Here is a 25,437-nt window from a genome sequence, read left to right as displayed (position 1 = left end):
CTAGTGAATTATAAAAGCAGTGAAACGGAGGTTCACTATGGCTAGCAAATATTTCAAAGCAAAGCATGCAGAGAAGTGCAACAAATAAAAAAAATTATCTGCAAAGGAAGGCAACAAAACAGATTAACTTGAGTGTGAGGGTACAGATAACAGAATGTGCAACACAATCAGCAGCACATAAGCAGGCAGCAAAACAAGACCATTAAAAGCATCCCTATGCTGTGAGCAGCTGCACCATGTCCTTGTATGGTGGATGTAAGCAGTGGCTGTAGGCACTTAAGGGGCACAGCAGTATTGCCCAACAAAAGGAGGAAGCCTAGTCTCCAGCTAAGCTGAAACAAATTCTGCATACTTTCATTATGAAAAAAAAAGAAAGAAAGAAAAAAAATAAGCAAGGAGAAAAACAGCCCGGTGGGGAGCAGAAAACCTGAAGGAAAGTGGGGGATCCTCCTTACAAACTCTTGGATAAGAAAAAAGGAAAGGCTGTAGACAAGATAAGGGGAGCACAGGAAGGGCCGAAGCTGGTGTCGCAGTTGCTGCCTTGAAGGATAGCAGTTTGGCTCTTGTTTGCGGCAGATGAACAGTGACTCAGGAGAGAAGCCTGCAACTGCAATCCAATGACCTAGGGAAGGCAAAACGATGCTCGCCACTTGCTGGATGTCCCTACATGCTTCTTTTTTGCTTGGTACCCTGGATGCCCACGTCGTCAGCTTCACAAGTCCTCACCTGCACTGCTTCTATTTTGACTGCACTGTTTTGACGTGCAGAATGTTTGCACAGCTGTGTTTTACACTTTCGTGTTCTCTTGCTGCGCCGGGGGGCAGAACTAGGAGTGTGGATGGCGTTCGCTGATTCAACCTGAAAGCACAGCAAAAACGGAAACGGAGCATTACGTGCTTTTTACTGCACTGACCCGCAGGGCCCAAAAGTTTGCTCTTGGCTGGCACTCTTCTGCCCTCCAACTGAGATGCAAAGACATGCACACACACACACACGCTCACACACACACACACTTTTACAGACAATGCGAGAACTACACGACACACCCTTAGACCATCACCCACGAAAATTCCACAGGAAACAGAGCAATGTACAAAGACAAAGCACACAGATTAAAGCTACGCTTGAACAAGTACAGTGAAGTGATGAGGCTATTGCCATGACGTGTGATGTCTGTTGTGGCCCTGCAAAAAGAGATCCCCAAAATGACAGGCGGAACAAGTTTCAGCAAGCAAAACTGGAGAACACTGGAAAATGCAAAACAGCATTATTTTTTAGTCTAAAAAGTAAATGAAATAAAATATGATAGACAATGCGTGAGCAAAACTCATGAGACCATTGTATGTATGTCCTGAACTGTATCTGCATGCTATTAGCATTATAGCACCAGGTTTCAAGACCTGCACAGAGCTGGCCTTGACATCAGGGGTGAAAGCAGGCTCTAGCATATTGGAGCAGGCATGGAAGCAGCAAGTCTTATTTCAGAACAGCTTTGGCATAGCAGAATTTCGATTTCGGAGCATGTTTCGAGCAATTTATAGGCTATTTTGGAGCAGGCTAGCGGTGTTAAATGCTACTAAGCGTATTTTTCTGTTTACAGCTGCATTAACTTTTATATGATTTGGCCTCCAATCTGCAGTTCCATTCATCAAATGTACTCCAAAAAATTGCCACAAACAGCTTGCATAACAAAACGGTTGCTTGGCGGGCTAGTTGGTTCATATCTAACTTGTATTACAGTTGATTTTGCTTTTCCTGCTCTTTCCTGCTGAAGCTTCAAATGTGTATAAATGCGTGGCATATCAGAATAATAAACAGTTGGAAGTCAGCGCTCTTTTTACTCTGTCTGTCGTCGTCCCTTCTTGTGGTTCGCGCTGTAATACAAGTTGCATAACAATGTAGGTGAAAAAAGTAATTTTTCCCTGTTTCAGCAAGCACTTTGCTCTGTGCACAGTCAGGAAGGTTCAAGGATTGCTCTAAAACCATAAGAGCCTCCATGGCCTTTCGCAGAGCTACTCAGCAGTATTGATGCCTTCACATAAAACGGCGCTGTTGGGTTTTAAGGAAGCTGCACCACACAGCTGCACAGTGAAGCATTGCGGCGAAGCTTGCAGTGCAGTGAAACCACACGTGACCAGCTGTTAGCAGAGTGTGTTGTGCGTATGCATTAGAACAATGTGATGCCATCCCAAAACAAAATAAAAATAGTGATGCCCCAATAGCATCCGATGCACACGTCGAATCACAGTCACCAGATGGCATGAAATAAAAGCGAATCTAAAAATATGTGATAGAATTTTATTTCGGGAATGGCGAATTTTGATCATCATCATACCTGCAAAAGCACGCACAATGTGCACAGGAACAGCTGTTACGTGCAATTCAGGTTTGGGGAGGCCTGTTCCTGTTTCGGTGACCGCTGGCGTAACGTGTTGTACCTCAATGTATTGCCGGATGCCGGTGCGTTTGCTGCATGCAGCCCGTCGTTGACTTATCTACTCTGCTGCACACAGGCGAAAAGCTATGTGCTCCAATAATGCATCCAAGATAAATAAATTAGGAATTGGCACAGACACTAAGACCACTTACGTGTATGAATGAGAAGGCATAATAGTCCCAAGGGTGAAATAATCTAGAGGGACAGTTGGGACATGTATGAAAGTTCTTTCTGCTAGTGTTATATTCGAAGTGTGCGTTTACCCATTCGACTGCCATGTTTCAGGAGGCTTCTGGGAGCCGTAATTGCTGTAGCCTCGGTTTTTGAAGGCATACAATTTGAGGAATGCATGTTACTGGTTCCAATCCCTGCCATGAACAAGCCTGCATCTTTATTAGCAGATTTATGACATGTGGAACGAAAAATCATAACACCACCCTGAACGGCGCAGGATTAACAGTTGTGACTCTACAGAACAACATGTATAGGGTTGTTTGAAGTGGCGATGGCCTTAGTTGCGGATGGGTGCGGATGCAAGCAAAATGTGTGGCGGGTACCAACTGAAAAAAAAAAAAAAAAAAAAAAAAAAAAAGGCGTAAAAGCAACAAAAAAAAAACTGCTTTATGAAAGGATTAAGACAGATATTGGAATAATAATCTCTAAAAAAAAAACTGCATTCTCTTGAGAAGATTCAATGCCCCTGAAAAACTGATTGTGAGGCAACATTAGGGTGGCTAGAATAAAGAGACGTGAAAACCGGCTGCTGAAGCTTGACCCCACAGTGCGCCGATGCCACGTGACGGCGCTATAATGGTAGAGGCGCGGTAAGGTGTGCAGCCGAAATGGGCACGTCGCGTCGGCTGCACTGATACATTCGAAGAGAAAATGTGCACGTTTTGAGATTACTCACTTTTTTTTACGTCTCGAAGAATGTATTTTTATCATAAAACAATGTTTCATTAGCCCCACATCAGTATTTCTGAAAAATACACTGCCTTACAGGCCCCAGCCCGCAAGAACTAGCTGGATCCAAGATTGTTTTACGAGAGCCCTATTCGTGAAACAGTTCAGGATCGAAGGGATGCCGAAGGGGAGAGCTTCGGAATAATTTCGACCACGAGGAGTTCCTTAGCGCACGCCCACATCGCTGAGTACACAGGCGCCTTGCGGTTTGGCGGCATTGAAACGAAGCCACTGAGCCACCACGACGGAAAGAGCAGGTTCTAATACCATCATGACGCATATTTCTATGATTGCAGACAGTAAAGAAACATATTGATGAGGGCACCGATTTTACACCGCTCAGCGTCTTCTTCTCAGAGTCTGTTGCACTTCTTCATCCTCATCACGTCTTACCTCCATCTTACCTCCGACCGCCCAGACCCATCCCTCGCCTTATTTGTGCTCCATGACAACACCCTATACCGACGTAATATGCGACCAGATGGCACAGACCTTTTGCTTGTCGTTCCCAAACACCTGCGTTCCACCATCCTTGAACAGTTCCATGATGCTCCCACGGCTGGCCACTTGGGTGTCTCTCGCACATACGACAGCCTGCGCCGACGTTTCTACTGGCCGGGGCTCTACCGCTCTGTCCAGCAGTACATTGCCGCATGTGAACTGTGTCAGCGTCGGAAGAAGCCCACAATTTTGCCTTCAGGTCATATGCAGCCGATACTCATACCAACTGACCCGTTTTCCCGTATAGGTGTTGACCTCCTTGGCCCCTTTCCAGTTTCCACCTCGGGAAACAAATGGATCGCCGTCGCCACCGATTACGCTACTCGGTACGCTATTACCCGGGCCATCCCGACCAGCTGCGCCACAGACGTCGCTGACTTCCTTCTAGAAAACGTAATTCTTCATCATGGTGCTCCTCGTGAACTACTAACTGACCGTGGCTGCTGTTTCCTGTTGCGAGTGGTTGACGAAATGCTCCGTTCGTGCTCCGTCCGCCACAAATTCACCACCGCATATCACCCCCAGACCAACGGCCTCACGGAACATCTAAACCGTACCCTCACAGACATGCCGGTCATGTATGTGTCTGACGACCATCATGTATGTGTCTGAAGGGGGGGGGGGGGGGGTAGTGTTACTTAGCTGTATTTGCTGTTCGTGATGAGGACGAAGAAGTGCAACAGACTCAGAGAAGACGACGACGCTGAGCGGTGTGAAATCGGTGCCCTCATCAACATTAGTTGTGCGGACAGCTTTGGGACTGTAAATCTTCCACGTAACAATATATTATCCAGTCATGGAATATTTTGCTTACAAGTCAGATAAATGGGGAAAAAAAAATTGATCTGCAATAGCCAGGTTTTAGTATTTTCCGTTTTTTTTTGCTGTCCTCTCGATTGATGCCCTTAAGAGGGATGCGGGGCTGAAATAATTTTCACCCCCTCCCTCCAAAAAAAAAAAAGTTTTGTTTTTATATTTTGATGCTTGGATTATTCATGTATTAAATAAAATTGTAAACCAAGTTTGGTTATCACCTGTGTCGTGGAAAAATTAAAATTAATATTTTTGCAGGATGGGGTGCACTCGCCACTGAAAGCATCTATGAACGCTGATTTAAGGATACAGCCGCATAGTGGGCAAGAAGCTGAACGCAGATTGTATCGCCAAGTTAGGATGCTTAATTTTCGCATTTTATAGCAAAAAAAAAAAAAAAAAAAAAAGACCTGCTATCGAGGGTGCAGCAGGTAGCTAAAGAAAAAAAACAAAAGGCAAATTTTGTGCCGTGGCAACATTTGTTTGATAAACCGAAATGGAAGGTGGAAGGTTTTTTTTTTTTTTTTTTTCTTTACTAAAATGAAGCACGTAACCCTTAAACACTAATCTTGCATCACTCAGAGCCTGGCTAACAAAAGTACTTGACAAGCTGGAGATAGAATAAGGAGCCTAGACGAAGATGCACGCCCGGCAACAACCAAGCAAAGAATTTCACGAGCGCAGACAAGGGCACTGGACAGCTGTTAGCTAATAACAAAAATGCAACTTGAAGCAATTGCCACAGAGTAGTAAAGTATGCACCAGCCAGGCCACTTTGATATATTAATTTAGGCTCTAAACTTGATTAGTGCTCTTAAATCTTTGAACTCATTTTTCTCAGTTTGAACTTTTTGCAAGAGCACTTTAGTCAGGAAAACTACCATATCAAAATTATTCCGCTAAAGGCTGCTTTAGAGGTGGTTTCTGAAGTAAAATTTTGTTGGGAAGATGACAAGGTACTTTCTGGATTCCTAATTATTCAGTAAGAAAAAAAAAATATGAGACATGCAATCACAACAGAAAAAATGAAGTTCATTTATAAAGCGCTCAGATTTTTACAAGAATGTCGTAAAGAGCCCGCAATTTGTTTTATTCTGCACAATGAACTACATAAAAGTTATCTAAGCACGAATGGTTAGTACATCCTCATGATTTTTGAAATTTTAGTTTTCCTAAACTGACACACTTCATTATTATCATGACAGCTAAAACTTCTTTTCTCTTTGCGCTATGGTGATAAACTAATCTGTGGCACATCGCCAACTGACTGCAGAATCTCTGCCACAACTTTTGCATGCAAGCGCAGAAGACAGAATGCATGAGTTTACTTTCAAGGGCCTTGGCCATGTAAAACAATACCGATTGATATAAAAGGCCCCCAAAATCCCACTCCTTGGATGTCCGCTGAAGGCATCCAAAGAGTGCATATTGTTCTCTCAAGGAAAAACACTGCAATAAACACTTCGAAACAAGCAAAAAAACCAACGAAACAAAATGCAGCCGCAGAGCGACTGACAACTACTACGGCGCGGCCAAGGCCAGACGCATGTACCGACGCGGCTGAAGCTTACCGCGCCTCTAGCAACAGCGCCACATTTCCCCTAGCGGCATTGGTGTGCAAGGGGGTCATGTACAACAAAAGAAAAGCGCCACGGTCTTCACACCTCCCTATTCTAGCCACCCTAGCAACATCCTACAACCCTGATTACTGGGCCTGGGATTTTTTTAAGTTCTCTCCTCCTCTGCCTGATCTGTGAAATTATATATTACGTACCACACAACCCCCTAGCAGAAAAACTGACCAACACTATTTTTAAAACAACATAAATTTTTGGCGTAGCGTCTAGGTAAGGAAATATTGAATAAAAATTAAATAATGTAAACAATTTCATTCAATAAACCCTTTAAAAATTATGTTTGAAATTGAAAATACTCTTAAAACAATTTAGCATTTGTCTCATTCGTGACGAAGGCTCAAGAATAAAGCCTGAATATTTTTCTGTTGAACTAGAGCGTGCCTGAACGTGCTAAACGATAGTGAAATACCACATGAACCAACTTTTGCAAGCTTTAATAAATTTCAGCACATCAAGTTTCAGTTCAATGAACAAGTGGAAAGATTAAACAGAGCATTGATTTAGTATCAGAATGCGTCAAAAGCATGCATGCACCAAGTTTTGCTCATGAGACTTTATTTAGATGCTGAGATACGAAGCTGGCTTTTAAGTTGAGCAGCAGCTGAAGTTATAGACGAATGATGTTACACTGTCAGTTACGGAAGCAAAGGAAGAGCCTGTTTTCAAATAAAATGACATCACAATTTCAGCAAGGCGCTCATCTGCATACACAAGATAAAGCCTTTGTTATTTAGCATGCTTTTGTATCAGAAACGGTGCATGAAAGCAAAGATGAACTCATCCAAGTCAGAATGCTGGCGATAATGAATACAAAAATTCAGGTAAAGATTACTGCATTTTATCTAAAGTGCCAGGTAGAAAATAAATGCATAATGTTTTCATTACTGTGGAATATGTGCCTATTGGAACCATTTTAATGCTAACTTCCATTCATCATAATGAGCGGCAGCATGCTCATTCGCATCAAGTGAACGTCCAGCTGAAAGAACATTTCTTTTAGCTCCCTTGAAGTCATGGCAAAGATGCGTGGCAATAGCTACGTGGATAAATCAACTTCCATTAAATGCTATGAATAATGAAAATCGCGTGTTACAAACAATACCTTTGAGCAAAAATGAAAATTAGCACAGATATTTGAAAATAAGGAGAAAAATGTTTCACAAAATACAGCTATAAAAAAGAGAGATCGCAAAAAAAAAAAAATCTTTTTACCAGCCTCAGTATAATTTGTTATACCTGTAAGGCCTACTGGAATTAAATAAAAATGCAGGAATCATGTAGTAATACAATGTTTACCATTATTTTGCAATGATTGCGACAAGGCAAGGCACTCAATTACAAGACTGCCTGCGAAACACCAGAAGAGCAGCAACTTGAGCAGCAATTCTAGTAGGACCATTTCTTGCGTGTCCCTCGTGATACCAATTGCAAAATGCCGCCCGAAACACTCAGCGAGAGGTGCTCACTTCTTGGAAGAACCCACAAGCCTCAGTCTACCACTGCCCAGAGAAACATGCTCTCTCCTTGTCTCGTGCGGCATATGTTGGGTGGCGTACATTTTGGCGCACTAGCACAGAGTTGGTTCTTGCACAGCTCACAGCATGCCCTGCAGCTGTGTTGCAAATTACAGTCCTGGTGATGCATGCTATGTGGGCATGATGAAAGCATGACTATGACTCATTTACAAGCTAACAATGATTTTGTATGCAGAAGATGGGAAATGACAAAATTCACAATTTTAACTGTTTGTTTACTTTAACCATTTGCCTACTTTGCCAACAGTCCCTTTAAAGGGCAACCATCACAAATTTTTGAACATTTCGGGCCGATTATTGCATTACATTTCCTGCAAACCCCCTCCCTGTCTTGTACATAGTCTTTGGAATAACGAGAAAAAATTAAACTATCGGAAACCAGGAACCAAAGCCATGTTTTGACAAAAAGACGACATCACAGATGCTGTAGCAAAACCTCTTGTATTTCATTAGTTGGTCAAAACTGAAAAATGCTTTACCGTGAAACAAAATGAAACTCCCGTTGCAAAATCTGGCACACAGACAAGGGACCAGGACATTCCAGGATTAAATTTAAATTAATTAAAAATAGCATTACGTTTCTGCTAGGGGGTTGTGTGGTGTTATACTAAAATTCGGCATCTTATTTGCTTGCTCTCTGCAAGTAGGTCGCTGAATTTTCCATTTACAAGACCACTGGCAATCACAGCCTGCTTACGCTTCTATGTTGAACTGCATGGCATATTTGCTACGGTGGGAATTTAGCTATGTATTTTTTTTAGAAACATACATCAGATGCTATTTGCCATAAAATACATTCAAATCAAAATTTTGCATTATTTATTTATTTAATTTGTTGAGAGCTGTATCCTGAAACAGTAACCATGTTCCCAGTGTGCAGTGTCATAACGGACCTATAATCAGGTAATGGCACTAGATCACTGTACCTCCAAGCTGCCTGTTTTTTTTATATTATTAAGAAGTGGCAGCATGGTTAGCTGGTTTTTCTGTTATGTGCAACACTGGATGTAGAACAAGGGAGACTGAATGGACATGACACAGTCACTTGAATGGTCCTGTCCTCTTGTGCTTTTAGACGCACTGACATGCTGAAGTAAAATTCATCTTTCAAAAGAAGTTGTCCCCCAGAACCGTAAAAGAAACTGAATAGCAACCTGAATGCCACAACATGAAGCCTGTAATAATAAAAATGCTTGAAAACCTTTAGCAGTTTTGAAAGCACTAACTATGGTGGAGAACTGTACAACATACAATATTTGCAAGATTTTAGGCTTCCAATAGGTAGTTCCTTTTCATTGCTAAGCCCAGCTGTTTCAGACATGCAGCTGTCAATAGTGCCATGCAGCAAGAACCAAGAAATTATATGAAGTTGTCTACCAAAAGAAAAGAGTAGGCCTTTTTCTGCCCTAAAGATAGTGCACTTGAATGACAAGGTGGCTAACAATGCATTGTATGTGTTTTGCAAGGTAACACCTAAACTCAACATTATGCACATACAGAGGACAATATTGAGGAAAAGAAAGTAGAATATTACGACTCAAACTAAGAAATATTTGTATATGCTTTAAGTTGATTCACGCATAGTTGTTCACCTGCTGGGTAAATGCAATGACAACATTTTTCTTCTCCCCATGCACAGGAAGGTTTTAAATTAAATGCGTGCTCAGCTATAGTGTGAATGTGTGCATAAGCAAAATATTTCAAAGATTAAATTCACAGACAACACATAGAAATAGGACGAAGAAAAAAAAGCGCACTGTATCAAAGGTATTTTCAGAGGACCTTACCTACTATACCAAAAACTCCCACCGCATTCGTGCTAGGGGCGTGCGAATAGCACTTTCACAAAACTGAATAGAGTATGAACCAAATATTTCCACGATTATTTGCCACTTGTGTAAATATTCATACAAAATGAATATCTGTGCGAAACAACGAAGCACGAGCATCAGCATTAAAACTAATAAAACTAAGGCTGCAGCTGTTAGATGCAATACTGATCTCCACTAGAGTTCATGGAGCACCAAGTACGGCCATCATGTCATACACATAAAGTAAGCTTTTGCTACAAATGAGAATATGAAGACCAGCTCCAAGTCTTATTTCATGAGAAGGGCGAGAGTTGCGCCCTATAAGCCACGGCCTAGAAGATAAGCCATGAAGGCAAGGCTCCCTAAACTTGGCTGAACCTTGCTGCGTTGGCCACCTTTGCGGGGAATATGTATAAAATTAGGAATGCCGTCACAGCAATGGCGCATGTCTGAGTGCTAAACACTGCTTTCGCATAGGCTGATACAGTGTTATGTTGTCAGGCATCAGAGCGGGCTACACTTTTAACCTTTTCCAACTTTATGCCCATCATTTGGAACCTATCTGAAAACTTGAGTGTAGTTGATTTGCAGCTGCATGCCTAATCTCAAAATGAATAAAATAATAGCTGTATTTTCATCTGACCAATATAAGCGACTCAACACAGTGACTATTAGAGAAACAGCTGCACCGTGGTTGACCCACAATGCCACTGCACCTACCGGCATTGGAGCGCGCAACGGCCATTGGCGGCAAGGCGTTCCAAGCTGAGCCGTTGAACACCTCAGCGGATGCCAATTCCTTGGAGCCATCGCTGCCCCCTATCACATAGACGAGGCCATTCAAAACGGTGGCGTCGACACGACCCCGTGGGGTCTGCATGGGTGCCAAGGAGGTCCAGCGATTTGTGGCCAGGTTGTAGGCCTCCACTGTGCGCAAGCACTCGCCCCGATCATAGCCACCTGCACACAAGCAACCAAGGATGCATAGGTTTTGAACAAAAAGCTTCACTAGGCTCGTCAACACCGTGCTTCGTGTGAGCCGAAGCCCCAGATTTGCCACTTCTGTGCATGCGCGAAACCTAGTGACGTCATGCATGGTGCAGGTGGCCGCCGTTGCTGACTCCGTCGCCTGACTTTTCGCCGCCGCCACGCGCTACTGCGCATGTGCGCCGCCGCTTCTCCTCCTCGATAAGGCGCGCTTGCTCATAGAACAGGCGCAGACACTCGCCATGGAAGGAGAAGATGCAGCAGTCGGACGGCGCGGAAACACCGATCCAGAAGTGGTAGCTTGAGACTTGGCTAAAAAGCAGCGAAGATCTGAAAAGCACAAGGCTAGGCGAGCGGCTGAAACGCCAGAAGTACGAGAAGAATGCTTTTTGCTTCAAGATATCCAGGCTTAACCTTAGCTAAGCCACAGCAAATTTTTTCATGTGCCATGCATTGACATCATTTAATAACAACAGCAGCTACCTTGCGAGCTGGATTAATGAACTAAGCCACAGCAGTGAAACAAATCTCACTCTTGTACAAAAGTACAATGGTATGCATGGTTTTCCCATTCCAAAGCTGCATGTGGACTATGTGGGATACAGTAGTGGAGGGTTCTCAAAACTACCCGGATTTCTTTCTCATGCACTAACACTGCAGAGGACATAAGGTCAGTTCAATTTGCCTGCACTATGTGAACTGGTTGATGCCATGCTGCACTTTGCTATCCATTTCAGTGATGCAACATGGCACCCTCTGCACGACACCGTTCATTTAAAAAAATGCAGACATCCCCCGCCTATGTGCACTTCGTGCCAGCTGCCACAATGGTGCACATGCGTTGAGGCTGGTTTGTGTCAACGCTTCACTGCGATGTGTTATTTGAAAATTCATCATCTTATTCGGCATTTTGGCGCACGGTTTATGTGAGCGGCAATATGCACAGCCTTTAATTACTACTTGTGCACCGTATTCATGAATGAATCTTAATGGCTGAGGATAGACCTCCTGCATATTTACAAACAAGCAAGGCAATCGAGGTGGCGCTGCAGTCTGCGATTCCATGGTTGGCAAAGAGCAAAGAAGCGGAAGCTGCGCATTATGGCGAAGCTTGTCAAGAGCATGCAAGAGCATGTTATTGTAATGTCTAGGTGCGTTTTTGACAGACGAAATAACCATGTGCTATAACCAAGTGTAGATGACCTCGACAGAATGCGTGTAGAGTATACCATTAAAAAAAAAGAGAGAGTTTTAAATGGGAAATGAGTCACCGGTTTACCATCTCCCTCTGCGTTTTGCTTTTCCCAGGTCTGAAAGGGGATCTGACTACTTTTGTCAGGTTCATGTAAGCCCCCTGTATTTGAGTATTTCACGAGCCTCAGTGGTGAGGACAAAAAAGATGCATGCAAAAACTCGAAGTACATGGCGTGCAGTATCCGGGCGCGCACGCTGTACCAGACGGAGAGTGGGTTCCAGGAGCACAAACGAAGTGTCGCTGCTCGCCAGGAAAATGAGCAAGGTTGTTATCTATTTGTGGTTTTCGGTCAGAAAGCGTTGAGAATTAAAGCTTCAGATGCTTACAAGTACTTTCAATCCAGTAAGTAGGCGATGATTTTTCTCGCCCGTAAAAGCGTGTGAAAAATACGTACGAAGCATTCCGCTCGAAACATAACTGGACTATCAGATGATTCTTCACACCGAGTGGCAAATGGGCGTTGTTAGAAAACCCGAAGCCCCTCGCTAGCGTCTAGCGGCTGCATGGTTCAAGGGTGGTTTTAAGTCTGCATAGTAGCATGCCACGCCACCGCACGGATTTGCTTATACTTGCGTTATTCGTTGGAATTACCTCACAGCACTCCTGTTGTGTCTGCTCTGTTTGTGGACAACTGTTAACGTTCGCAATTTCATCAAAGGTATTTGCGTTTTTAGGTTTCATTACAATTACAAGCTGAAGCGGCCACGGTGGTTGTGTACGGTTAGGGCGACACTGTTTATTGCCCTCCACCCTGGCCACGTTTACATTTAGGATAAACTCAGAATGGGACACAGTGTCATGCAGAGCGTAGTCGATGTCAAAATCCTCGGAGAGTCTGAATCATGAGCCCATATGTCGCTCGGTGATCATCAGCCCCACTACCCTCATTCACAATTAGCTGCTGTGAAAAAAACTAAATCCGCTCGGCATGAAAACAATGCAGCTACAATTGAGAAACTCAACGGCTGTCAACGCGCATGGGCAGCCTTCATCCCCAAATATATTCAATATACTCAAATGTTCCGAGGTGAACACGGCGAAAGTTAGCCATGCAACATAACTGCGAAGGAGTGCAACACAGATCCCTCACGCAGCAGCACACTATGCATACAAACAATTACCAAAGTGAAAAAAAAAATGTGTTTGAGGAATATTTTACATAGGTAAAGACATCTATACGCATACTGCAACAACGAAAAACAGGCCTACCCCTTATAATATACTCGCTTCCTCGTCTACATATGTTACGTGAGAAGTCGCACCCACTCCAAAACGGTGCCAAGATCCCATTACGTGTCCTAAAGAAGTCCAAATTCAAGTTATTCGTGACCTTTGAGCAGGTAGACTGCTCTTGCGTAATGCTCCAACGACAGTGTCGCATATTCTATGAGCCGGCGTCAATGTGCAGCCTTTGCACTTCACCACGACAGTTCACTTCGTCGGCATCAAACCTGTGCAAACTTGCTAAACTTCCCTTTCTGCGCCTTTGGGCACATGCCATGGCGACGCAACTAGTCAGTAGGGTGCTTGTTCTTATTTCCGACAGCAGCGAACCACCTCGCAATCACGGTAGGCAAAAGAAACTGAATTTGTTTTGCCTACCGCGCAAAAGTCACTAACGACGACAGCACCACCACACCTTCGTGACGTAGCCAGAGTGAAGGAGGTCTATATGCCGCTCAGATCAATGGCTCTAATCAGCCCAAACATAAAAATTTTCAAATAGCACATCGCAATTTTAAGTATGTACGTGTTGTGCAAATGCATATATATGCACCTTAATTGCGGAGCGAGCGATCGTAACGCACATGGTCATGAGTGAAGTATATACCGTATTTGCACGATTCTAACGCGCACCTTTTGTTCCGAAAATAAGCATTCAAAAATACATGCGCGTTACAATCGGACTCAAAACGAAAAAAAAAAAAAAACAAATTCCAAACCAAAACCTACGTCTCAAAAACTGGAACGAAGCAGCTGAATGAACGATAGCCAGCCGCAATGCCATCGATATCAGCAAGCCGTTTTGAGCCGGATCCATCCATGAGCGGATCCAGCGTTTCGATCGCCATTTTTCCCAAACGTTCCGTTTCGCTGGTGTACCCGGAAGCTGCGTTGGATTAGTGCATTCACCCACAGCACAGTGACAAGACGGAAAGGTTACGACGCTTTCATTACAAGGCGTCGTTTAAGTGGAAAGTAATCCTGTTAGCAGAAAAAGAGGGGAACCGGGCAGCGTCCCGCGCATTAGATGTCCTGGAGACATGCGTTCGCGATGACAATTTGTGGTTGATGGACAGTGAAAAAGAGCTGTCTTCCGACTTTGACGGCGAGTAGACTATAATGTTCCCATCTCGTGGTTGTATTCAAGTGTTCCGATTTGTGTCCTTGAGTTTGATTAAATGTTAAGCAACTTTCAGACGCTTGCTGACTGCGTCATTCAGTGTGCGCGGTAGAATCGGCGCCAAGTTATTTTTGTGGTTTCCGGACCTTAAATGTTACTGTGCGTTACTGTTACTGTTAAATGTTACTGTTACAATCGGGGACACGTTCGAATCGTGCAAATACGGTAATCGGCATGCATCACACTGCATGCCTGTGTTTACTTGCGAGTACGCATAGCCGTTTCCTTGGCGAATTTTATCGTGTTCTCGTTGACAACTTGAATAATTAACTCTGGCCTTCTCGGCGTTTATACAAAGCACAAGCCAAAAGCATCGTGGGTGGTTAATGGTGAAACTTCATTGTCATGTGGTATTTGTAAATTCATCAAATTAATCAGGACATTGGCGTCGGTCGACGCGAGTTGCACACAACCAACTGCAGCTTTTTGGTGATGCCAAGACTAGCAGACAGCATGGCCTGTACTCTACCATTCATTTCGGAAGCACCGGTGCCAATGGTGCACCTTAACTGTTGAAACTGGCGCTGCACGCTTGCGGCACCGCCGCAGAAATTTATGGAACTGGTGCAGAGAGTGCAGTTGAAACGAATGGACCTATAGATGTCATTACATTCTGTCTCCATTAAAAGTGGTTGGCATGGCTGGCATTTGATGCCGTCAAAACCAGCTAAGCTGGCGCAAAAAAAAGCAGTAAGCTGACAACTGAATCGGTAATTTTGTAGTACACTTCGTGCAACTAATAACACCTCTCTCAGTTCTATGTGAGTCATATGTTGCCATCAAATATAGCAGCTCCACCAAGCTACGGTAAAACAGTCAAACTCAATGTAGTAATGTATGCAAAAAAAAAAAAAGAATACATACTGTTATTTTGCCCATTAGCAAAGCCACTTGCTGCTACTTTACCAAGATTATTGTAGTGCACTTGACAATTGAACACACTTCTCTCCCTCGGAGTTACAAAAAGTAAAATGATCAAGCTATTGCAACAAGAAAACTTCTGATTGCAAAGCAGGAGGACTAATGCCAAAGAGGCCCCTCCACTTACCGCAGACAAGCAGCTTGCCCTGGAACTCTGCCGTGCCCATGCTACAGCGGGAACTCATCATGGGAGGCATTGTGGTGTATCCCAGTGTTGTGTTGCACACTTCAGGTGAGCTGTCCCCAGTGCTGGCTGGACCATTGAGCCTTTGTACCACCGAGAGCACAATCATGGTGCCCGATACAACTGCCAGGCCCATAGTACTGTGGGCTGCACAGCAAAGATCATGCTCTTTTTGGGAAACCAACTTTCACAAAACGGTTTGTTGAAGTGAAGTCTAGCTGTAAGAAAGATGAGGCTTGAAAGAACATTTAATTAATGGCTGCCTAATGCATTTTCTGAATAAACGCTGAACTACACCACATCCTAATTATCTGATGTACATATATAATGCCAGCAGCACCCCCCCCCCCACTATGGCATGAATAGAATCAAAGCAGCTAAAAGGTCAGAACACGCGCCGTTATCATAGCATGCTGAAAAATTAACTCAGACTCCAAATATGCATGCCTGGATAACAAGCTAAACTTAGAAACAGCAAGAAAAATTATGGCAAAATGAACAAGAAATACCATACTTGCAAGCTCTCTTAACGTAAGACCCAAGACAATGGGTACTGCTACCTATACATGCCGTTTCGAGGTCAGATATAAGGTCTTAGTAAAACAAGTTAAATGCTCCACTGTGCAGTCTGACTTTACCTTATAAAACTGTTGGGAGCAAAAACAGGATAGTATACCACTCAAGCTTGGGCTGTGCTGTATTCTAGCAAAACCTGCTGCTTGGACAGGAAAGAAGGTGACCATCTTTATCTAGAGGCATATTAGGTAGCTCGTTTTGCTCCGTGGTGCTCCAGCTTGACTAAAAGGATGAAAGAATGTAAAAGCAGAGACAGCATGTGATATGCACAACTTCTGCTCCTGACAGCACAGCTATTTCTTGCACACTTGCAAGAAAGAGTGTCCTATAATATAATACTACACTGAGAGCCATTGTTAGCCATTCAGCACTAGCTACAATACTCCGCAGTATAATTCAGCTCGAAAATTTTCCCAGAACATTCCTGAAATGTGTCCTGTAATAATGTACACAAACATGCTTTGTTCAAAAAGTCATCTGGCTTACCTCCTGTTGATGTAGTTGCAATAATCTTCCAATCACGATCTTCCTCATCCGACGAAGATGATCCACTAGAATCAGAACGGGTGTAAAGAAACTGCCGTGGTTTTGCAGGTGTTGTCACAGTAATTCCAGGACGCCCTTTGGTCTTGCTGCCCTTTGGCTGAGACAGCCGGCGGGAGAGACGCTTGTAGTCTTGGATCATTTCCGTGTCCTTAGCATCACCAGTTTCAATGTCATTACAGTCATGCAGAGTGCGATCAAGGTTCAGGTACAGCATGTGCACCTGAAAAAGAGGGCCCAAACTTGGTTACAAGATGTAGTGCAAGGCTATAGCATAAACAATAAGCATTGCTGCTGCCGTTGAGAAATTTTCAACAGGAGAGGTCAGAAGACCATATATTAGTTTCCTATCTCCTCCCAAATACTTGCTTCGTGAAACACCTTCATGCATTAAATAAAAAACAATTCTGATTACTCATATCGCTGCATATCAGCTGAAAATTTTTACCTAAAAACGAACATACAAAACTGAGGGCCAAGGAAAAGGGGAAGTCAACATTCCTACAGGTAGTAGAACCTTGCTATAGTAAACTCAGATATAGTAAAGTGAAACATAAGTCCCAGTTCATCTTCCACAGACGACTGTACATTTTCCCTCTTTACAGCAATGACATTTTTTAGCAAAAATTGGTTACAGTAAACAGCGTTTGACTGCCGCGACGATTTCCCACAAAATGACATCGCCGCACGCGTGCTACCTAGAATCAGAACAAAACCGAGTGATGGCTTTACCATCAGGAGAAGAAGAGAAGCCTACTTTACTTTGGCCTTAGAGCTGTGAGGAAAAGCATGCAGCTCGTAGGAAAAAAAAAAGAAGTAAAGCTGTCTGCAAACATTGAAAGAAGGCAGCGCGGTCCATTCTCTAAGTAAAAAATAAAAGTACAGCAAAAAATAGGGAAGAGAAGAAACGGCCGAAGATTCACAGCACTGCGCAGCACGAAGCACGAGGCAGCAGTGGAGAGAACTGGAGGTGCAGTGTGTGCGGTTTGCAGGGCTTGACTGCTGCGCCCATTTCTCATCTATTGCCTTTTAGAAGACAGAAACAGTGGAAGATGACGCCGTGTTCATGCAGCGCTTTGGTTTTCCCATGAAATTAAACTCTATTGTATTCGTAGCCACGGTGTCCTTATGCTTACTGGGTACTTCTAAAAGATGTAAACAAAAAACCTTATAACTGAAAAAATGGCATGAACAAACGATAAGAGAGAGGTGGCAGGTATTACAGTGTTTTCTTTCAAGACATGTTCAGTAAGTAGCCATTTGATTACCACGCCGCATCTTCAGGACCATGTCATCACCTACAACTATAATACAGCAAAGATCCCGATATAGGTAGCAAAGATTTTTGCCGGTCCCAGTGAGCTTTTCTCTTGAAACCCATATCAGCTATGAAATAAAAAATGTGTAAAACATAAGACTTCCTTGAATGGGAATTCAAAAGAACAGCAAATATGCCTTCTTGGTGTTAGTGAAACTGCTACAGAAAGAAATACTATGTCATTTGCTGAGTGCCTGGTTGTCTTGGAAAAATATACTATCTGGAATCCTTTTGGGTACAATAAAAGCATCCAGTGAAGTTGATCTCGGTAATGGCTAGTTCTGCAAGCTGTGCAAAACTAGTCCTTTTAGCTGTTATAAATCGTGACCTGTTGTGAAGTTACATGTACAGAGTCGTCCGCTCTTATTGTGAACAAGTGAGCATGTGGCCGCTCTTTAGGAGCGCAACAGCATCTAACCTGGCAGTGCATCGATGCGGAGTGACAGGCCATGCGAAGCACCACCTCTAGATACCTTGATGCCTGCTATTGGCCTAACATGCGACTGCGTCAGACGCAATAACTATTTGAAGAGATCGACCACCTGCTGAAGTGTTCACCTCATGCGTGGACAACTCTGCACCTCAAAATGACGAAGTGCATCAGCTGCTGCTATGCAACACTTTTCTTCACGTGACACTTATCCTTGAAGATGTTTGTTTTGTGAGGTTTAACGTCCCAAAGCGACTCAGGCTATGAGAGACGCACTTATCCTTGAAGAAAGGAAAAACAGAGAGAGCATGAAATAAGAATGTCCCTGTTTACCTGCAACATTTAATAAAGAAAAAGAAATGAATGCAATATTAACATGGTATTCATAGTTCCAACCAAATAGCAGAATGGACAGTATACTGACTCTGCTCTCGACTTGTGAAGTAATGTACTATCTCCATTTACCACCTTAGTGACCTCATTTCAGTCTTAAATATAAAAGACTTTCAGTTAATTAGTATTAATCTGCATGCCCATATGGCCACCTTTGTAACATGGCATATTTTGAAAAAATCATTTTATGTCGCATCTAGAAGCTCTCACTAGTGTGCCTGGGTTTTAGGGCACAAAAGCAACATAATGCCATGTGTCAACTGCAAGGTTAAAGAACTAAAACGATTTTAAAGTATCAGTTTTCTTTTAGAAGCTTTGGTTTTTTGATAAACATAAAGACACAGATGCGCATTCATCCTAGGTTTGGTTCGGTTTTATGGGGTTCAGGGGACTCAGGCTATGAAAGATACCGAAGTGGACGGCTGCGAAAATTGCAACAATCTGATGTTCTTTAATGTGCAATGACATCGCACAGCACATGGCTGCCTTGCTTTTCACCACCATCAAAACTGGGATTCAATCCTGCATCCTAACCACTGCACCACACTGGTGGGGCCATTTCATCCTAGGTGCAAGTGAGGGTGAGAAGAGATATGTGTCCTAAATGCTTTTTCCTCTGTCTGAGCAAGTAAGTGCATGAGAATAAAATACTGCTTATGATGACCAATTCTCCGTACAGTTTACAAGTAGGTTTCTCTTGTTTTGCGAGAACAAAGCCATTGGTAAGGCATACGCAGTGCAAAGAAAAGGCAATATCACTTTGTCGAACCTTTCGGTAGTTGACACACTGTTTTCCAATACATGTGCCACTTTTAATGACACCACTTCATGCTAAGAATTTGGACAAATGTATGCTTATCATATACATATATTGAAATTACTGATTGTCCCTAAACAATTCCAAACCTTCCCCATGACTAGTCAGAAAGGGGCTGGTGACTGCAACCAAGGCGAAAAATTACAGGGGTACACTGAGGTCTCCTTACGTGCGGAAATGTGAAAGCATTGAGAGTTCTGGGCCTAGTTCTGTTAAGAGCTCATTCAGTGTTTCGCTGCTTCTCTGACGTATGCAACTTTACTTGTACTTACTTTACCTTTCCTAATAGTGTTTTAATTTTTTTTCTCGTATTTATTGGATACATTTATTTATTTTTAGATTTCATTTTATTTTTGCTTCTCTTCCCTTATTTTCATGTTTTTTCTTTAACTTTTTACATACATACTTTTCTTTTATTACAAGTTTTATCTTTTTCTGTTTTCCCTTAACACCCTCCAGCATCCTCACACTTGACAAGGAGAATTATAGACATGTTCGCAGAAAGTCAGCACGGAGTAGTAAGTGTGCTTGACTGGGACACTAAAGGATGGCAGCTCGAGTCCTGGTGTGGACACTATTGACAGCTCACTGTGACAGTGTCTGCAGCTCGTGGTCACATCACCCATGAGGCAACAAATGCTTGCGCATTAAAATGTTAAAAAGCCTGTGAATGCAGTGAAAAATTTTCCTGATCCCAAGTGACATACAAGCTATGGGGGTTCACTGATGCTTCTTAATGAAATGAATGCAGAAAATAACACTCAACAGAGACAAACTAAGGGTACAGGAAAAAATAGAGCAGCAGCAGCAGCAGCACCTTCTCAGTGAGGGTCTCCATGAGGACTCCTTCTTGGTCAAAGGAGGAGCGCATCCAGTCCAACACCATGTGGCACAGATGCTTGTTGTTGGTTGCATCCATCTCTAAGTTGCTGTGCTGCACCAGCTCCACTTGGATGTGTGGCAGGCTCTGCAACTCCTTGCTCTTCACCACTTCAGCAATGTTCTCACGAATGTATGTGTCGACTTCGGCGACTAGTTCCTGGTCCATGGACTCCACAAGGATGGCTCGCACCCCTGTACATATGCCCCAAAAAAAGAACTATGTCCTTCCATGGCACACATGCAGCTCTTGAACCAAATGTTGCAAATGTGGGGGTGCTGCACAACTTTTGCCTCCTGGACTAAACAACTAAATTTTCTATCTAATAGAAAAACATTGCTGCCAAATGAAAGTTTGTACTACCTTCCTTTCCTGGTGCACTTCCACCACTCGATGCGCTAATCTCTGCATGTCATCACATAAGAATGATCGAGGGCAGCTGTCTTGCCTGCACCCACCTTACAGCCTAAACCCCATTGCCATTGGGTCTCTGGCAGTTCCGCAAGATGAAAAAACAGTTAAAGAGCATGTGCACTCACTTCATTTCCAATGAATAGTTCCCCAATGAGGTAATCAATGGCTTCGTAACAACAAGTCTTTATTAGTGCATATTAGCACGCAGAGGTTAGACCACTGGTGGGGACTATCAAAGAAATATGTGTGCCCGGGAAAGAAGACATTCCAAATTTTCAACTAGCTAGGTACCTTGATGTAGCACCCTTTACCCTAATGCAGAGAGTATACCAAGTATCTTTGCTGCCACGACAATAAATCTATACTAACCATACATCAGGCTTGTGTAACATTTCAGCAGCCAACTTTTCATGACATGCTCCTGATAGTGGAGGGTCAAGATTCTGGTGCCTGTGAGCCACACTACAGCACCAATAGCAAGCACGGCTCGGGCAGCATACAAAAACAAGTTAGCGAATTTCTCAACTCTTACTTTTGCGGCTAGATGTACACATCTTGTGTTTATTACTGGCATTCCACTAAGCATGTGTGACACAATGCCACTTTCAAATTGTGCTCACAACAGCTGAGGTTTCTTTATATATATATACATATAACTAAAACAGCTGTGATTAGTGAAGCACCACACATAATGGTTCTTAACAGGTCTGACGCAGAGTTCAGTTCCAGTAAGAAAAGGAAGCAACTATGGGCAACTTTACCTCTGGTTGGTTGGTTGGTTTGTGGGGTTTAACGTCCCAAAGCAACTCAGGCTATGAGAGACGCCGTAGTGGAGGACTCCGGAAATTTCGACCACCTGGGGTTCTTTAATGTGCACTGACATCGCACAGCACACGGACGCCTTGCTTTTCGCCTCCACCGAAAAGCTGCCGCCGAGGCCGGGATTCGATCCCGCGTCCTTGGGAACAGTAGTCGAGCGTCGTAACCACTGCGCCACCCCGGCGGGGTGCAACTTTACCTCTAATTGACATGCAAAATAATGGTACTGGGCTATTGCTTAATTAAGCACCATTAATCATGTCTGTTGCAATGCTTTGGGCAGTGACAACACAGCTGACAGGCCATTTCAACATGTACTTGAGAATCACTTCACTACCATGCAAGTTTGAAATTTGCCTTCCAGCAATGAAAAGTAGAACGGTCATCTTACCTGTGCAGTTTTCTGGGGTCAAATGCTCCACAAGGTACTTCCCACAATATTTGGTTACAGGATGAACCTTGAGCTTTGCAGCCGCTAGGTACATGGCCTTCATTTTGGACTTGGGCACTTCCAGCCTGCCAGCAGGTAGAGAAAAAATCAACCGAGGCACTCACAACATGTACACAGTAGGACAAAAGTGTGGAAAAAAAGTTGCTTCTAATGACTATCAGTGATATGGTAGAACTATATATAAGGGAGTAATTACTCATTGACATCAACCCAAGCGCAGCTATACAGCTAGAAATATATGTGCACACCGTATCAAATAAATAATGACACCTGCTATAGATACTGTTTATTACTAACTAAGCCTATTTAACCATTCTTCAGACTGGCTGCCAAGACTAAAACTGAAAGCAGCAATAAAATATATAAAAACAGGCTTTGGGCACTGTTTTTACTCCAAGCTGCTGAACAAGTACACTTGTTGTATTCACTTATTCTTTTGACTAAACTGTTTTCTGGAACTTTTCAAATGCTTTCCGAAGTTTCACCTACTCACTTATTATGAAAGCTCAATGTATAAGTACTGACTCTCAGTTAAGAGTGGAAGGTTTAGGGATCTAGAGGCGGATAGCATGCAACTTTCATTGCGAAATTCTTCTAAAGACTAAATGCGTTATATAAACCAAACCACACACTGCAGAAGCCTTTATAAGACATATTTATAAACATAATGGGAACACTACCAGGAGTCTTAGCTTTAATCACAGCTAACTAAAAACAAAGCATCACACCATAACTGCCTGTAATACCACCTCTGGCTTGCAACTCCTAATAAAGACCTAGAAATGATAACTACTTTTTATTTTGGGAATGACAATTAGTTCTTTTTATCTTAAAAGTCTAGCTGCATCCTTAATTAATATTCGTTTGATAACACAAACTGCAGGTCGGGCAGCCATAAAAGTAGATTAAACTCTGTAGAAGCCAGTCTCTGGTTAATTTAGAACCTATGCCGGCACCAAGCTAGTACGTCACTTGTATGTCACTAACATATCAAATGACAAGTCAGTCTCAGTCTGAATTCCCTACAGTCCATCCAATGTCAGAAATCATGCCAGAAGAAACATACCTGGAAGTGTAAGCGTAGTCCACAAGGCGTTCAAATGCACTGATGTCAAAGTTCCCATTAATCTTGCACTGGTTCTGCAATGTGCCCTTGGTCTTCTGAGCCAGCAGCTCGAACAGGTAGGGGCTCACGCTGGCCACTACAGCACGGTGTGCATAGATCTCATGCACATCCTGACCAGAACCAACCTTAAGAGAAACCAGAAAATCCTTTTGTTTGAGCTGAACCCAGTCCCCAATAATTAAAGCATTTAACACATGGTGGAGATTTGCATACAAATGTCAGTGAGGCAGGAATTGCAATGATGTGTCCTAGGCTATAACTATGTGGCCACAAGAGCATGAACAATACATTACTAGAAAAAAAAAGAAAGCCATCTCTGTGTAGTGTACACACATATCCATAAAGAAGTAATTAATCATTAGCATCCACACCAGGGCAACAGTTTAGCTATAGAGGAAAGCATATTTCAAATCTAAACCTTGGGGATCTCCTGTTTTAATACATATACAAACACTAATCTCACTTCAAGATCAATTTGGACTCTCTCTGTCCTCTGCTAGCTGTCCTGGTTAACTTAGTTGATAGAGTGACTGTGGTGAAAGATGAATTGCCAAACCCCAATGAATGTCTTCAACAATGATGCATTTATAAAATCTGCATAGTCTTCTTTTGCAGCTATGCTGCCGAAGATGCATATGCTAAGTAAATGTTCCCTTATTTCAAATTTGCATTTTAGGGGATTCCCTAAAGCACACTGGACAATATATGTTTATCCTAGCATGATTAACCTGCACCTACTACATACCACCTGCCAACTTAAACATACCACTCAATTGTTTTGGTTTTATTTAGCACACTAGTGAGAAAATCTCTAATTAGTCTGCTACTGCAAAAAATATATATATTAACATGATACTACATAAGCTTTTTCAAGCCTAAATTGTGCCCACACTGGAAGTACAGATGTGCATCTTAGCTTTTTTGGCAGCTAACTGGCGCAGTTGAAGATTTAAAGAAATCTTTTTGTGTTGTGTTGCGTTTAGTGGTGCATAAGCAACTGAGGCTATCATGTACCAACCACAAGGTTAAGTATTACATCTATGGAATGTAGCGATTCAAACCCACATTTTGTTTAACATATTTGCTTCTCTTAAAAACCTAAAAATACAGGACAAATGAAAGCAATGCTGGGTGAAGAGGCATGTGTTCTTTGTAAAACTGTGAAAAATGTTTCCTTTTTGGTGTTTCAAGTTGTCTGCATGTGGATAACTATTAGTTCATGTTCACATGCACCACAAAGGGGCTTGCCTTATTTTGTTAGAACAAAGTTCTGCTTTAAATGTGTGTGTCCTATACGGAGATGGCATACAGCCATTTCCTTAGAACGTTCCTGGCGGGTACTTGATTTCCACACCTCTATCACAGTGTAGTTTGTTATTCACTTCAGTGTTCCAAGGTGATTGCCATTTTTGCATCAATTTATTATGTACTTAAGAACTTTTTGTGGAAACAAATGAAAGGGAAGGAAGGCTAAGATACTTCTAGTTATGCCAAAACAAGGTTGGAAACTATCTAGAAAGTATTGCCATAAAAGTGATGTACCGAGATAGCACCCCCCCCCCTCCCCCTCCCTCTTTATTTTAGTGATAATTTAGGCTTGCGTGAGGAGGGTGGCGGCTTGCTCGGAATTTTAGAGTAATTCTTAAAATGCGATAATTCATGCAAGAAACAAAAGAAGTCCCTGTTTGGCACACGAACTGGAGCGTCCTTAATGAAAAGCTCTTATTCTATATTTTTTTATATGATCTAAACACTGAACAATTTATAAGAAATAACCTAGCCAGAATGCTTACATGTAAGACAACATCACAAAACTGCTTATTCTTTCGCAGCTTGTTTAAGTTCATGAGAACTTTGTTGAGATGGGCAGAATCATCGAAGATGAGCATTTCCGCTGGCTTTGCTGGCTTCTGCTCTTCTTCATCAAGGGTGCTGATCACAACAGTCGGATCCATTGTTCCCGATTTAGTCCCGCTGAAGGCACTGTCGCTACTAAGAGATTCCACGACTGGAGGCTGAAGACCAGAGTCCTGCACCAAGGTGTAAATAGGAAGAGTCATTGCACAAGACACACACACACACACACACACACACACACACACACACACACACACACACACACACACACACACACACACACACACACACACACACACACACACACACACACACACACACACACACGCACGCACGCGCACGCGCACGCACAAAAAACAGACAGG

General features: G+C 42.9%; 1 protein-coding gene across 6 annotated transcripts in view; it reads right to left on the bottom strand.

The window, feature by feature from the left end:
- LOC146204687 (influenza virus NS1A-binding protein homolog) overlaps window positions 1-25,437 on the bottom strand; it is a 63,897-nt gene that overhangs the window by 5,222 nt on the left and 33,238 nt on the right. For all 6 annotated transcript variants that reach the window (XM_084589396.1, XM_084589397.1, XM_084589400.1 and 3 more), the window contains 7 exons: window positions 25,009-25,245; window positions 23,156-23,340; window positions 22,030-22,154; window positions 20,343-20,599; window positions 16,511-16,790; window positions 15,392-15,595; window positions 10,418-10,657 (listed from right to left, as the gene is read on the bottom strand). In XM_084589396.1, the coding sequence (XP_084445522.1) occupies window positions 10,418-10,657; window positions 15,392-15,595; window positions 16,511-16,790; window positions 20,343-20,599; window positions 22,030-22,154; window positions 23,156-23,340; window positions 25,009-25,170 (1,453 nt within the window). In that variant the 5' untranslated portion in view covers window positions 25,171-25,245. The remainder of the gene's footprint in view (window positions 1-10,417; window positions 10,658-15,391; window positions 15,596-16,510; window positions 16,791-20,342; window positions 20,600-22,029; window positions 22,155-23,155; window positions 23,341-25,008; window positions 25,246-25,437) is intronic.

This window comes from Amblyomma maculatum, chromosome 1, assembly GCF_055883805.1.
Source record: "Amblyomma maculatum isolate TAMU_Amacu chromosome 1, ASM5588380v1, whole genome shotgun sequence".
Taxonomy (NCBI): domain Eukaryota; kingdom Metazoa; phylum Arthropoda; class Arachnida; order Ixodida; family Ixodidae; genus Amblyomma; species Amblyomma maculatum.
This window is presented reverse-complemented; position numbering and strand designations above follow the sequence as displayed.